Source organism: Haliotis rufescens, unplaced genomic scaffold (assembly GCF_023055435.1).
Source record: "Haliotis rufescens isolate VD_foot unplaced genomic scaffold, xgHalRufe1.0.p SCAF_15, whole genome shotgun sequence".
NCBI classification, from domain to species: domain Eukaryota; kingdom Metazoa; phylum Mollusca; class Gastropoda; order Lepetellida; family Haliotidae; genus Haliotis; species Haliotis rufescens.
The window spans coordinates 20426392-20442077 of record NW_025963835.1 but is presented as its reverse complement, the minus strand read 5'-3'; the positions used below and the strand labels follow the sequence as shown (position 1 = coordinate 20442077).

Here is a 15686-nt window from a genome sequence, read left to right as displayed (position 1 = left end):
GACAATATAATCCCTTCAGGGATAGTTCCCACACTCTTACGCCTCTGTGAACTCTACGGGGGACAGCTGTACATTTACCTTTATCATCTGCCTTAGTGAATAACCTGTTCCATGGCACCTTGGGCTTGAACGGCAGAGACTGAATATACCCACGTGCCTGGAACAAAACATGATATGACATCATCATCATCATCATCATCATCATCATAATAATAATAATAATAGGCTATTTATATAGCGCATATTTCCACACCATTCACGGGCATGGTCAAAGCGCTATTACTATTATATAATATTACCCTGGTCCCTGAATCTGTGTGCACTCAACAATCATTCTCAGCTCCCTGAGGAGTACACAACCCAAGCTGCCTGTAAGGCACGAGAAGGTTAACAACCACATTGCCATCTCATCCAACTGGGTACCCATTCACTGCTGGTTGAACAGAGGCACATTTCGAACAAAGTCCCCTGCCTAAGCAGACACCACGTGCTTCAGTGTGGGGCAGAACCGAAGCCCTAGAAACACTCAGCAGTCAAGCTGCCTTGACGCGGTCACCCATCCGAGGACTCTCCACAACCAACATTGCTTAACTTCCTAACTTCCACAACATGAGACAAAATGTCCGCAGCAACCATTTTTTCAAATCATATTATTCATATGGGCAAGAGCAATGGCAATCATGCAATCCCCTCGAGGGACTACACTGACAAACCAAGGCCTATAATCAGGTCAGGCGAGGTAAAATGGGGTTTAACCTTGCGTTCAAGATTATTGCAATTCCAAAGCATGTTTGTTTATTTGTTTGTTTGTTGTTTAACGCTGCACTCAGCAATATTCCAGCTATATGACTGCGGTCTGTAAATAATCGAGTATGGATCAGACAATCCAGTAATCGACATCATGAGCATCGATCCCAGGAATTGGTATACAATGACATGCATCATCAAACAAGTCAGCAAGCCTGACAACCTGATCCCGTTGGTCACCTCTTACGAGAAGCATTGTCGCCTTTTACGTCAAGCATGGGCTGCTGAAACCTATTCTACCCCGGATCTTCACGTCTGAATATGTAGCATGTATGTGTCTGCCTGCTTGTATTAGTGCAGAGTAAAGTCGGCTTAACAGAGCTAGCACGCTGAGCTACCATGTTGCATTTCAACATGGACATCCAGCTCAGTCACAGTATACTGTCTCTGAGGCGATCAGGCTTTGTTTAATCCCCTTAATGTCGAGAAACAGGCAGTCCCGTCTTTTAACATCTTTTGTCATGAAGCAGCTGGTGATCAAACCACAGACCTCCTGCTCTCCAAGCAGACACTCCATCTACTAGACCATGGAGGCAGTCGCCAACAATCAGGTGAGGTGAGGTGAAATTGGGTTTAACGTCGCGTCCAAGATTATTGCACTTATATAGCGACGTGCATGCACGTGTGTGTCTCTGGCTGCTTGTACTAGTCCGGAGTGATGCCGATTTATAGTGCTAGCTCACTGAGATACCATGCCGTAGTTTAACATGAATACCCCACTCAGACACAGTATACTGACTCCGAGCCGACCAGTCCTTGTTTTAGTCCCTTAATGTCGAGCGCCAGACAGGGTAACAACAAGTACCATCTTTTAACGTCTTTTGGTATGATGCGGCCGGGGATCTAACCCCGGACCTGCCGCTCTCCGGGCTGACGCTCTACCACAAGACCACGGAGGCGGCTCCAACAATCAGGAAAATCTGGGATTTGTACCTACAAGAGACCAGCCCCTACACCAGTGATTGTACCTTCTCATTGATGATACAGTTGAGATCTTCTTGACTTGGCGAACCCAGCACGCCCAGGATGTGATTTAACTGATCAAGATCTACACATGTTAAGGCATAAACAATACATAAGTTGACAAATACTCTCATTTACATACAAATTTCTGATAATTCTGATGTAAGACATCTCTTTTATTAATTCAACCTTTTTATAACAATGAGCTTTTCAGCATAGTGAGTGAGTATGGTTTTACGCCGCTTTTAGCAAAAGTCCAGCAATATCACGGTGGGGGGACACCAGAAATGGGCTTCACACATTGTACCCATATCGGGATTCGAACCCGAGTCTTTGGCATGGCGAGCGAATGCTTTTACCACTAGGCTACCCGACTGCCCCTTTTTCAGCATAGGAAAACGGTACCAGGATATACTTAAGATATTGACGTTGAAGAAAAAGATATTGACATTGAAGAAAAAGAAGATAAAACAAGTATTTGTCAGAGAGTGACGAAATATCCCCAGCCATATACACCATAGTACCAAATATGAAGACAATCCAGCGATTAGTTCTTGAGATATTGTGGCAACACCGTTTTCCAACTCCAAAAACAGATTTGCCTGCTGTGACCTTGAAAATGGGGTCAAGGTCACCAAATCTGACAGGTGTATGCGGTGTCTGTATATACACTATAGTTCCAAATATGAAGACAATCCAGCGATTAGTTCTTGAGATATCGCGGCAACACCGTTTTCTAACTCCAAAAGCAGATTTGCCTGCTGTGACCTTGAAAATGGGGTCAAGGTCACCAAAACCGACTGGTGTCTGTGGTGTCTGTATATACACCATAGTTCCAAATATGAAGACAATCGAGAGGTTTAGTTCTTGAGATATCGCGGCAACACCGTTTTCCAACTCCAAAAGCAGATTTGCCTGCTGTGACCTTGAAAATGGGATCAAGGTCACCAAAACCGACTGGTGTCTGCGGAGTCTGTATATACACGATAGTTCCAAATATGAAGACAATCCAGTGTTTAGTTCTTGAGATATCGCGGCAACACCGTTTTCCAACTCCAAAAGCAGATTTGCCTGCTGTGACCTTGAAAATGGGGTCAAGGTCACCAAAACCGACTGGTGTCTGCGGTGTCTGTATATACACCATAGTTCCAAATATGAAGACAATCCAGTGTTTAGTTCTTGAGATATCGTGGCAACACCGTTTTCCAACTCTAAAAGCAGATTTGTCTGCTGTGACCTTGAAAATGGGATCAAGGTCACCAAAACCGACTGGTGTCTGCGGAGTCTGTATATACACCATAGTTCCAAATATGAAGACAATCCAGTGTTTAGTTCTTGAGATATCGCGGCAACACCGTTTTCCAACTCTAAAAGCAGATTTGTCTGCTGTGACCTTGAAAATGGGATCAAGGTCACCAAAACCGACTGGTGTCTGCGGAGTCTGTATATACACCATAGTTCCAAATATGAAGACAATCCAGTGTTTAGTTCTTGAGATATCGCGGCAACAAACAGGTGGGACGTACGGACGGACGTACGGACGGACGGACGTACGGACGGTCGTGAATACTATATCCCCCGCTTCGCGCTTTCGCGCGGCGGGGGATAACAGACAATTCTCAGTCCTTTGTAACATTTGTGCAAGCAGGTCTACTTGTTTGTTTGTTGTTTAACACTGTACTCAGCAATATTCCAGATACATGACAGCAACCCTTAAATATTCCAGTGATCAATATCGTCAGCAACGATCTATGCCGCTGGTGTACGATGTCACGTGATCAACCAAGTCATCGAGTCTGACCACCGGTTCCATTAAGTCACCTCTTTCTCAGCATAGTTTGCTATTATTTAAATAAACTGTGAAATAACTGGTAACAGTTTTTGTAATTTCAAACTTTCATGTTTTGTCACAAATCTACGGAAGCCTTTTAGGGCGATCAGTTTTTGTAATTCTTTCATTGACATTTCAAGATGCTAAGTTGAAATTTCAAGACAATAATTTGAAATTTCAAGACACTTAGTTGAAATTTCAAGATGCTATGTTGAAATGTCAAGATGCTAAGTTGGATCTCAAGATACTATGTTGAAATTCCAAGAAACATATTAAGTTGAAATTTCAAGAAAATGAACATATGTATCTGGAACTTTCAACACAACATCTTGAAAATTCAACTGAGTATCTTGAAATTTCAAGAAAAAAAACAAATGGCCCTAAAAGGCTTCTGTACAAAAACAGAAACAATCCACACAAGTGGATGCTTTTAATGACATTCATATGTCTATAGCTTCAGTTAATACAACAAACAGTGAACAAAGTATAAACTGCTATGGTAGGTGTGATGTGTCACATGGACTTTGCCCCCGACATAGATCTTGGTTACAATGGGTTTATAAAGGATACAGTGTTTCCCTGGAAACAAGGGCCTGTTGGAGAGCATCTCAGCGAGGATACAGCCAACCGACCACACATCAACTGAAAACATGCTAAGGAAAACATTTGAGGAGAACACGAAATGTTTCTGACAATAATACTTTGCTGAACATCTAGGTTTTCAGTTCATATCGTATTGTAGTATTTAAATTGCATTTTGAACTTGACGATTGACATTTTGTTAATAGTGGTAAAATTGTTAAGAGTGTGTCAGTGAGAATGGTTTTACGCCGCTTTTAGCAAAATTCCAGCAATATCACGGCGGGGGACGCCACAAATGGGCATCACACATTGTACCCATGTCGGGAATCAAACCTGGGCCGTCAGCGTGACGAGCAAACGCTTTAACCACTAGGCTCCCCGAGCGCCCCTAAATTGTTAAGAAGTTGGTGAAAGTTTGGGGGCCATATTTTTATGAAAATGTTTGGAAATATTTATGACTCACACCTAGCATGTCAAGACATTTCTTTCCATCATCTGTTGTGGACTCCACATTCAGTAAATAAGTATGACGAAAATGTGTTGGGAGTGAATGTTGTTTTTGCCACAGTCAGCAATATCACAGCCATGTCAAGCAGTAAACTGGGCTGGACAAACCTGTGGCTGACAGCAGGATTTGTTTGTTTGTTTGCTGTTTAACATCACACTCAGCAATATTCCAGCTATATGACGACGGTCTGTAAATAATTGAGACAATCCAGTGATTTGACATCATGAGCATCGATCCAGGCTCATTGGATACAACGACATGCATCAACCAAGTCGGCAAGCCTGACAACCCGATCCTGTTAGTGAGTGAGTTGAGGTTAAGGCCAGTATTGACTAGTATTCCAGTTATATCACTGTGTGTCAGCTTCATGTGGAAGGAAAGCCTGAAGTGATGTAGGTCTCAGATGTTTACCACTTTGGTGAACCCATGAGCATAAGTATGGTTCTGACAAACCTAAAACCATAATTGGTGCAATCCAGGAATCGAAACCCCAATCGTAGGTTTCTGGGTGTCCAAGGGATTCAACTCTGCACAGGGAATTGTTACAGATTGTTACTATTGGCTTTGAGTATTAGCATTGTGTATTTGGGACCTATCTCATGTAGTATCTACACTGAGTGTTCTCGGGCCAAGGATACTGGACTTTGTGTACCCCTTGGAGTTGAGCATGATCTCGGGAGCGCGGTACCACCTCGTGGCAACGTATTCGGTCAGGAAACCTGTGTGGTCGTGGTCAGGGTCGGCCACTCGCGCCAAACCAAAATCACAGATCTGAAACAAAACATACACATGTCAATTTCATTCAAATCAGATCTTTTTCTTCAATACGTAACCTCTCTGTATAAAGATCTGGGGACACTTCCATTGAAGGTCATGTCAGGTGAACTTTATAATCCAGGAAGTATTACCCATTGTGGTCCAAAAAAACTAGCTGATCAGTTCAAGTAAATACAGTGAGTAAAATAGTCTCAAAGTATTGCTGGCAAGATGGTCTAGCTAGCTAAAAGTTACAAGCCAGTTTCAAATTCCGCAAGCATAAAAATGTAAGAGTTTTTGTCCCTACAATGTTTGACATGGCTAATCAAAGTTTGTTAAGTAACACAGCTTGTGATTGGCATGATTGGTTTAAGTACAAAATACAACCAATTTAGAACAACTTTGTTATACCGAAAGAGGATAACTCTAATCTCGCAACCTCGATCGCTACCGAAATTAATTTTTATTCTATTTAATTTTGATGGTCATATAGATCTACAGAAATTAAAGGACTTGTTTTATGCTAATAAACAAAGTGTCATGCATAAACAATCCCCATCAAAATTCTGTAGAGAGTCACTCTTGGGACATTTCAGAACCTTGAGCCCGACCAAAATTTTGCACGTCACAGGCTAGCAGGCTAGCAGGCAGGCAGCAATTTCGCACACTGATCCTGGTTGCCTGTATGTATGGCAGACAAGTTTGGGTGAGGGTAAAACAATGTTGCTGACAAAGCATGGCCAACATTCCATACAGTACTGACTCACCCTCAGCCAGGCACACCAGTCTGGGTTTGTACATTTCTCGGACATGCCTCATTCTGGTTTACCCAGGCAAACCTATACACTTTGTAATGAGTGAGTGAGTGAGGTTGGATAAACGCCGCTTTAAACACTATTCCAGTTATATCGCGGCGTTTCAGCTTAATGGGGGAGGAAAGCCCAAAGCGATGCACGTTTCAGAGTTTTACCACTTCGGGGAAACCCACGAGCACGGATATGTTGCTGACGAAGCTAGAAAATTTCATCCCAAATTTCGGCCCAATAAATTCTGCAATGGAAACATGCAAATACAACTACATGTATATATGTTTGTAGTGAAAGACCCATATGGGATGTGTGTGTCAATAGAGGGATGAGGTCAACATAAGATCATACATTGTTTTACAGATGGATGAGAACATTTTGAGATCACATCTGTTAAGTAGGAGATAGAGGTGCAGTGATAGAAACTAACAGTTTTAGTCCACTGGTCCTTATAATGATAATATACAGCAAAACCCTTGAAATGGGCAAATTTCTACTAGGCCTTATGATACCTTAACTATTTGGCAGTTGGGCAAGGACTATAGGACCTGTTCCAATTTCAAAAGCTTGCAGTGGCTGGAGGTCCTACCTTGAGATCACATGTTGTGTTAAGTAAGAGATTGCAGTGGCTGGAGGTCCTACCTTGAGATCACATGTTGTGTTAAGTAGGAGATTGCAGAGGTTGGAGGTCTTACCTTGAGATCACATGTTGTGTTAAGTAGGAGATTGCAGAGGTTGGAGGTCTTACCTTGAGATCACATGTTGTGTTAAGTAGGAGATTGCAGAGGTTGGAGGTCTTACCTTGAGATCACATGTTGTGTTAAGTAGGATATTGCAGTGGTTGGAGGTCTTACCTTGAGATCACATGTTGTGTTAAGTAGGAGATTGCAGAGGTTGGAGGTCTTACCTTGAGATCACATGTTGTGTTAAGTAGGAGATTGCAGAGGTTGGAGGTCTTACCTTGAGATCACATGTTGTGTTAAGTAGGATATTGCAGTGGTTGGAGGTCTTACCTTGAGATCACATGTTGTGTTAAGTAGGAGATTGCTGGGCTTGAGGTCTTACCTTGAGATCACATGTTGTGTTAAGTAGGAGATTGCTGGGCTTGAGGTCTTACCTTGAGATCACATGTTGTGTTAAGTAAGAGATTGCTGGGCTTGAGGTCTTACCTTGAGATCACATGTTGTGTTAAGTAGGATATTGCAGTGGTTGGAGGTCTTACCTTGAGATCACATGTTGTGTTAAGTAGGAGATTGCTGGGCTTGAGGTCTTACCTTGAGATCACATGTTGTGTTAAGTAGGAGATTGCTGGGCTTGAGGTCTTACCTTGAGATCACATGTTGTGTTAAGTAGGAGATTGCTGGGCTTGAGGTCCCGGTGCAGCACGTTGGCGGAGTGAATGTATTTGAGGCCTCTAAGGATCTGGTAGAGGAAGTAGCAGACATGGTCGTTGCTGAGTTGCTGGGTCTTCAGCAGTTTGTACATGTCTGTCTCCATCAGGCACTGTACAATGTAGCTGTCACCGTTAAGAAAGATGCCACACAAACTGGAGAACACTGCCGAGGATGAAATATTGTTGGACGCCATAGTTGGCAATATTAGCATTAGCCATATGCTGGGCGTTTAAGAACTGTTTGTTGTTTAATGCCCCACTCAGCAATATTCCAGCTATATGACGAAGGCCTGTAAATAATCTTGTCTGAACCAGACAATCCAGTGATTGATACTGTGAGCATCAGTCCATGCTGTCGGAACACAATGCCATGCAATGAAGTGCTCGGTGATTTGGTTGATGGTCTGTCATCATTCCCTTATGGTGCAGAAAAGTGCTCATAATATCAATCACTGGATTGCCTGGTCAAAGACTTGAATATTTACAGGCCGCTGTCCTATAGCTTTTTCAGTGCCGAGTGCAATGCTAAACAACAAAAGAACAACATCTTGGTCGCCGAAACAACATAAGCATTGATATTGAAGGTATGCAACTTAAACACTCGACCCACTTGAGTGGGAGGAAATTGGTACTTCACATCCAGAGCCAGATTTACGCCTTAGTCTTTGTTGCTCAACACGACACTCGCAATATTCAAGCCACATGAAGGCAGCCTGGTTTGTTTGCTTGTTTATTGTTTAACGTCACACTCAGCAATGTTCCAGGTACATGACGGCAGTCTGTAAATAATCGAGTCTGGACCAGACAATCCAGTGATTGACATCATGAGCTTTGATACACGCAAGTGGGATACCATGACATGCATCAACCAAGTCAGCGAGCCTGACCACCCGATCCTGTTACTCGCCTTTTACGGCAAGCATGGGTTGCTGAAGGCCTATTCTAACCCTGATCTTCACGCCTCTGCTGGGACCTGGAATGGCCACCAGAGACAACAAGTGGATAATAATTGTGGAAAGTCCAGACCTGCAGCTCATTATGTTTTTGATTTTACTAAGGCTGTAAAGGATACACATCTTTCATTTCTTCTATGGATGGCGCTCGCAGAATATCACTGATGTTGATGATCTGAAAGGAAAGGGTGAACAGATTGATAACCGCACTTCATTTCATGCCATGTTACTTGAAGACAATGGCTCTGATGATATTGATTGATTGGTTTGTTGTTTAACGCCGCACTCAGAAATATTCCAGCTATATGACGGCGGTCTGTAAATAATCGAGTCTGGACCAGACAATCCAGTGATTAATATCATGAGCATTGATCCACGCAATTGGGATCGATGACATACATCAAACCAAGTCAGCGAGCCTGACCACCCGATCCCGTTAGTCGCCTTTTATGACAAGTATAGTCGCCTTTTACAGCAATCATGGGTTGTTGAAGACCTCTTCTACCCCAGATCTTCACGGGTCGGCTCTGATAATAAGACAGGCAGGTGCTAATAGAGTGAGTTAGTGAGTGAGGTTTTATGCCGCTTTTAGCAATATTCCAGCATTATAACATTGATTGAACGCCGCACTCAGAAATATTGGATTTAGATTTTGGCGAACTGTAAATAATGGAGTCTTGGCCAGACAATCCAGTCATTGACATCATGAGCAACGATCCATTTAAATGGGATACGATGACATGCATTAAACCATTGACGGCTCTCTGGTCAGACGCTCCAGGGGGGCAGACAAGTGAGTGTGATTAAAACTTGGGCTGTTACAATTCACTCACGTATTTGGTGAATCGAGCCGTATCCCTTCATGAATTGAATGTTATTCGTAGCCACTAGAATCGAGAATGTATGATTCTTGAACTCGTCTGTTATTTATCAAAGCGAGATATGCAAAATGGAATATGTTCAAGCCATGTAGCAACAATTTGTGTCAATTTTCAAAGGCAACTTATGGTACTGCCAACCAAAACTTGAGGATATAAGTGGCATTGTCACGATGTACTACTTGTTTGCTTCACAAAAGACAACATTGAAATGTTTCAACCAAGGCAATTACATGACGTACATTTACCTACATTTTAATAAACTTACGTTTTACACTGACACCATGTTTTACCCCAAAAGCAAAGACAATACAAGCTGAGCACATACGACTGGAAGTAACTTGTTATCGTATTCGTGAATAAATGTTCGTATTCATTACCTTATATTCGTGATACGTATCGTATTCGCCTCTGAGTGTATTCATTGCAGCCCTAATTAACACTACTTTACACTGAATCTCAGCCATATAATAGGGGGTCGGTTTCACACTGGAATAAAGCCTGAAGTGATAAAGCAGGTCGTCAACATTGACCATTTTGGTTAAACCCATTAGCACAGGTTTTGTACTGACAGGCCAACAAACACAACCTGGGGCTGAAATTTGATTTTGACACAACCAAGCATACAGTGACTAGAGAAGCATTGTATTACCGTTATACCACGTTGGAAGCGCTAATGCATACATATCAGCTGACTGACTGAGTATGGTTTTACGCCGCTTTTAGCAATTTTCCAGCAATATCACGGCGGGGGACACCAGAAATGGGCTTCACACATTGTACCCATGTCGGGAATCGAACCCGGGTCTTCGGCGTGACGAGCGAACTCTTTAACCACTAGGTAACCCAACCGCCCCGCATACATATCAGAATATGTTTGGAAAATAACAGTATGGTGCAATACATTGTGGTATGTATAGCATACATGAATCAATATTGCAATAAATTGCAATACGAAAAAGTCAGGCCAATACCCATCACTAATAAAAGTGACCCCTTGACCTGTGCCCCGAGTTGAGTGAAGCATGTTAGCTGAATGTGACCATCTTCCTGAGGCAAGGAAGTTAACTGACTGTAAAATTAGTTTCCACCCTTGCCAAACTAGACTGGAATTTCTGGGCTCGAGTGGCTATTACCAGGTATGTGCCTTCTATGTCCCTCCTACTGACTAATCAGATTCCACCTTTTGCTTATAACAAAATGGCAGTGCCTAGTCAAGACAATATTGTAATAAAACTTTGCAAAGTGCATCAAATCATGTGAGCACCTTCTTAAGAAACATGGAACGATTTGGAAAATATCTGTTAACACCGAGTTGGTGGTACACATGCTTTACAAATCCTTCAATCGACCGAAATCTGCACGGCAGTTGACAAACCAGATGTCGATTTAGATACACGATGTATAGACTCATTAGCCTAGCCAAAATAAAACTCCATAATTGCAGCCTAGTTCGGCAAGGGTGGAAAGTGGGGTTTTATAGTCAGTTAACTCCCTTGGCTTGGGAAGATGAATGTGACAGGAAAGCAACCACATTGGTGTATCAACAATCCCAGATATATGCTGCCAGACCAAGTACGAGGGGTGTTCATTAAAGATTTCCTCTAAACCACTTAGGGTTATCATATTTGGTTGAAAATTCACATGTGTAATGATACATGTATCTATAGGCTATGTCTGAATTTGCAGCACTGAACTATTAATCTTACCACTTTTACAGGTGTTATGATCGAGTAGGGTGTGACAATGGTGCCAGTAGAATACCGAGCAGTGATTAGGTTTTTATATTTGAAAGGTCGCACACCAAAAGAAACTTTCGATGAAATGAAAGCAACTTATGGGGAAGATGCCCCATCATATGACGTTGTTAAACACTGGCATCGCCAGTTCAAGTGTGGTCGGACATCTGTGGAAACAGCTGCCATTCCTGGTCGCCCCCATTCAGCCATTGATGAGGACACTATCCATCAAGTGGAGACCGCCATTTTGGCAGACCGACGTATAACTGTTCGCCAGTTAGCACAAGATGTCAAGATCAGTGTAGGGTCTGTGGAAAAAATCATCCATGACAATTTGAACATGCATAAGGTGTCTGCACGATGGATTCCCAGGTTGCTAAAACCCTTCCAAAAGCAGGAACGAGTCAATTGCTCAAAGGATCTTTTGGACATGTGCCAAAAAAAACAGGCAAACTTTTTTGACAGACTTATCACACAGGATGAAACATGGGTCCATCACTATGATCCTGAGACTAAAGTTCAGTCGATGCAATGGAAGCATGTGGAGTCGACCCCCCCAAAGAAGGCACTTGTCCAACCCTCTGCAGGCAAGGTCATGCTCACGGTGTTTTGGGACCAGCACAGAGTAGTGATGATGGATTTTTTGGCAAAGGGTACCACAATTACAGGAGCTTATTATGCTTCACTGCTGCGGAAATTGCAGGACGCTATCAAGCTTAAAAGGCGCAGCATGCTAACCAAGGGTGTCCGTCCCCTGCAAGACAATGCTCCAGTACACAACTCTCATGTTGCCCAGACAGAAGCGCTATGAAATCCTTCCACATCCTCCTTACTCTCCTGACCGGGCACCATCCGACTTCCACCTCTTTTCAACCATGAAGTCATTTTTGAAGGGAAAACGTTTCACACATGATGAAACACTGATTTCCGAAGTCAAGTCCTGGTTTGAGGCCCAAATGAGGGCTTTTACAAGCGAGGTCTCCATAGTTGCATAAAACGATGGGAGAAGTGTGTAACTCTTGGTGGTTCCTGTGTGGAGAAAGACTAATATACCTATGCCAAGTTTCATTCCACTAGGTCCATCGGAAGTGGGTCAGGGGAAATCTCTAATGAACACCCCTCGTATCACAACCAACAATCATCAGACCCTGACTCAGCTGAGGGATACAAACATGTCAGCATGGACCACTGTGCCACCCATGTGACTCTGTTGCCGAACCATGTACACTGCACTCTGTTTTCACAGCACAATAGCCAACGACAAGATTTATACGTGAGGTGAAATGGGCTTAACGTCATGTTCAAAATTATTACACATATATATAGTGTTGTGTGTTGCTGCTTGTTCTAGTCCAGACCTAGTAGTGTTAAACTATAGTGCTTACCCACTGAGATAACTTTCCACAGTGAAAAATGAATACCCTACTCAGACACAGGATACTCCACCTGACCAGTCCTTGTTTTAGTCCCATAATGCCAAACACCAGGCAGGGTAAAAAGAAGTATCACAACCAGGGATCATACCACCGACCTTCCACTCTCCAGACAGACGCAGTATCCACAAGTTTTATAAGTCAAGGCTTTTTTTTATTTTTAGGATTACGGATTTTTCAGCCTAAAGTCCAGGGTTGGAGGAGGGGGAAAAAAAAGAAGCTAGATGCATTTTTTTAATGCAGAATGCCTCTGGCATACTTTATCAACATATTCTGTGCTCAAAAGACCGCCATTTGTGACGATAAAGCCCCTTGTAACAATAAAAATTTGACCACTTACAACAAGGACAATTGGCAAGGTAGGCTATTCATGTTCGGCTTCGAGATCAACAAAGATCGATTATGTATCTCTTTACTAGTTCACAAAGGTAAATTCATATTATTTTTATTAAAAGGTGATGATAACAAATAAAACAAGCATGAAATACTCACATCCCCCGCCAATATGACATGTCAGGTGTGTGCAATGCATTAGCTCCTGTGAACTATGTTCACTGGGCCTTTTTGTAAAGAAATATAGTACGTTTTTCAAGATCTGCTCCGGAAACAAGGACTACCTCCATTTTCAGTCTAAATCAAAGTCGTTGCCATGGAAACTCGAAAAATAACTTTTTAAAAAATCCAAAAACTATCCAAAGGCACCAGTTCACCACTAGACCTATCAATGTGCAAAATATGGTGAAGAAAAATGGTACAGTTTTCAAGATCTGCTCCGGAAACAAGGACTACTTCCATTTTCAGTCTAAATCAAAGTCATTGCCATGGAAACTCGAAAAATAACTTTTTTTTAAATACCAAACTATCAAAAGGCACCAGTTCACAACTAGATCTATCTATGTGCCAAGTTTGGTGAAGAAATATGGTACGGTTTTCAAGATCTGCTCCGGAAACGAGGACTACCGCCATTTTCAGTCTAAATCAAAGTCGTTGCCATGGAAACTCGAAAAATAACTTTTTTTAAAATCCCAAACTATCAAAAGGCACCAGTTTACCACTAGATCTATCTATGTGCCAAGTTTGGTGAAGAAATATGGTACGGTTTTCAAGATTTGCTCCGGAAACGAAATGTGACGGCCGGACGGAAGGATGGAAGGACAGAAGGCCGGACGGACAGCACCCATTCCTATATCCCCCTTCCACTTCATGGCAGGGGATAATTACTGGCTACGCGACTATTGGCGGGGAAAAAAAATGTGGAAATTTGATTATTTTATTTTTTTTACATTTTCTCAAAAATCAGAGTCGGCGGGTTAGTAATCCGAAAAATATAAAATGCCTGGCCTAAAGTTCCTCATGGAAACGCTACAGTGTAGCAGAAACTTAGCCAATGCAACTTACATTTTCATGCTTGAATCTGGTGAGGATCTTGATCTCTCTTAACGTTCTTTGGCAGTATGTCTGATGCTCAAACGGTGATATTTTCTTGATGGCTACTTTTGACTTTGTTTCAGTATCAATAGCAGATCTGAAAACAGATGAAAAAAGGCATAATTAACCACATCACTGGAATGTCAAGTACAAATTACTTCAATGGTACAATTCTTCAAACCATCGATACAGCATTGTACAGTGCAAGTGTCCTTGGCCCAATGACAATGCATCAAAATTAATCATTTAATTGTGTTTTCTTAAATCAGCGTTTTTTGAAGAGGCAAGTTAATGTCCATTAACACTCATTGATATATTTGATATCAAAAGACACTCAGGTGAGATTCTCTATTTATTAGATTTCATTATCATACAGTAAAGTACGCTTATAACGAACTGACGGATATAACGAACTGATTTTTTTGTCCCGACTATTTGCTATAGTTATGCTGTATATATGCTTATAACAAACTACCATTATAACAAACTAAAGTTAGTGGTCCCTTCGAGTTCGTTATAACCATAGTTTACTGTATATAAAAAAGAAACTTGTAATTTTCTCTCAAGCATGTAAAGTACATCATTAATCTTTTACACAACATATTAATGTCCATTACACCATGACCAATGGGGACCTCTGAACACTAACAAAAGGATCGTGTGACACCTCATCGATAACAACATCTTCTATGCAGAATTTATACAGGGCGTGACAACCTTGTTATTGTCAGAAGCCACTGGAGAACAGAACAGCATCATTGACACAATGCTAATTGGATCTGCGAAAATATTCTTTTTCTAAACATACCGGAGCAAGAAAGGAGTTTACTACCTACCCATGATGCTCCCAGCCTATCATTCAATACACAGCCATGTCAAACATATAACAATCAATGTCTCATGAACATGTATAGTATTATTCAAACCACCTTGTTAGCAGAGGCTCATGGGAAGAATACACACCAACATACAGGAAGTATTTACATGATTAATGATGAATCACCATTATTATCTCATATATGATAGCTACGCGATAAATCACAAAGAAAAATGAAGAACAAACCGTGGTCTATTTCATGATGAAACTTTGTTCTATCATGAGGTCATTTTTGGAGATTCGAACATGCGCTCCAAACTTGATGACGTCATAAATAGGACGTTACTTTTGAGAGGGAAGTGTCTGTGATTGGTTCCGCATAGATCATGATAGATGTTGCTGGACAGCGCAGATGAACGCAATGGCTGAATGGTCGCACCCAAAAGTGGGAGAGATATGACAATCGGTATTGGGAGAAAAGGTGCAGATAATCAACGTGAATACTGTGAGAATACCAAACTTAACCCCCCTGTACATAAAATGGAGTTGTCCGACATTGCTGAGGTCTGATTGTATTCCGGGGAGTCATCATTATTTAAATACGGGTAAATGTTTTTAAAGCTTGTACAATTTATTGACATCCTTAAAAAGGCTTTACAAAATGTTGATATCTCATATAAGAAATGGACGAGTGGGAGTTGTTTCTCGTACAATAAAACACTGCAGAAAGAACAAACCACTAAGGCCTTGTAGCATTGTTATTAAATACTTAAATAGACAACACCATAAAAT

General features: G+C 41.8%; 1 protein-coding gene across 2 annotated transcripts in view; it reads right to left on the bottom strand.

The window, feature by feature from the left end:
• Positions 1–15686, bottom strand: part of LOC124135171 (mitogen-activated protein kinase 1) — a 49272-nt gene that overhangs the window by 12473 nt on the left and 21113 nt on the right. For both annotated transcript variants that reach the window (XM_046500398.2, XM_046500400.2), the window contains 7 exons: positions 14048–14174; positions 8719–8774; positions 7580–7769; positions 5330–5462; positions 4172–4243; positions 1776–1855; positions 79–157 (listed from right to left, as the gene is read on the bottom strand). In XM_046500398.2, the coding sequence (XP_046356354.2) occupies positions 79–157; positions 1776–1855; positions 4172–4243; positions 5330–5462; positions 7580–7769; positions 8719–8774; positions 14048–14174 (737 nt within the window). The remainder of the gene's footprint in view (positions 1–78; positions 158–1775; positions 1856–4171; positions 4244–5329; positions 5463–7579; positions 7770–8718; positions 8775–14047; positions 14175–15686) is intronic.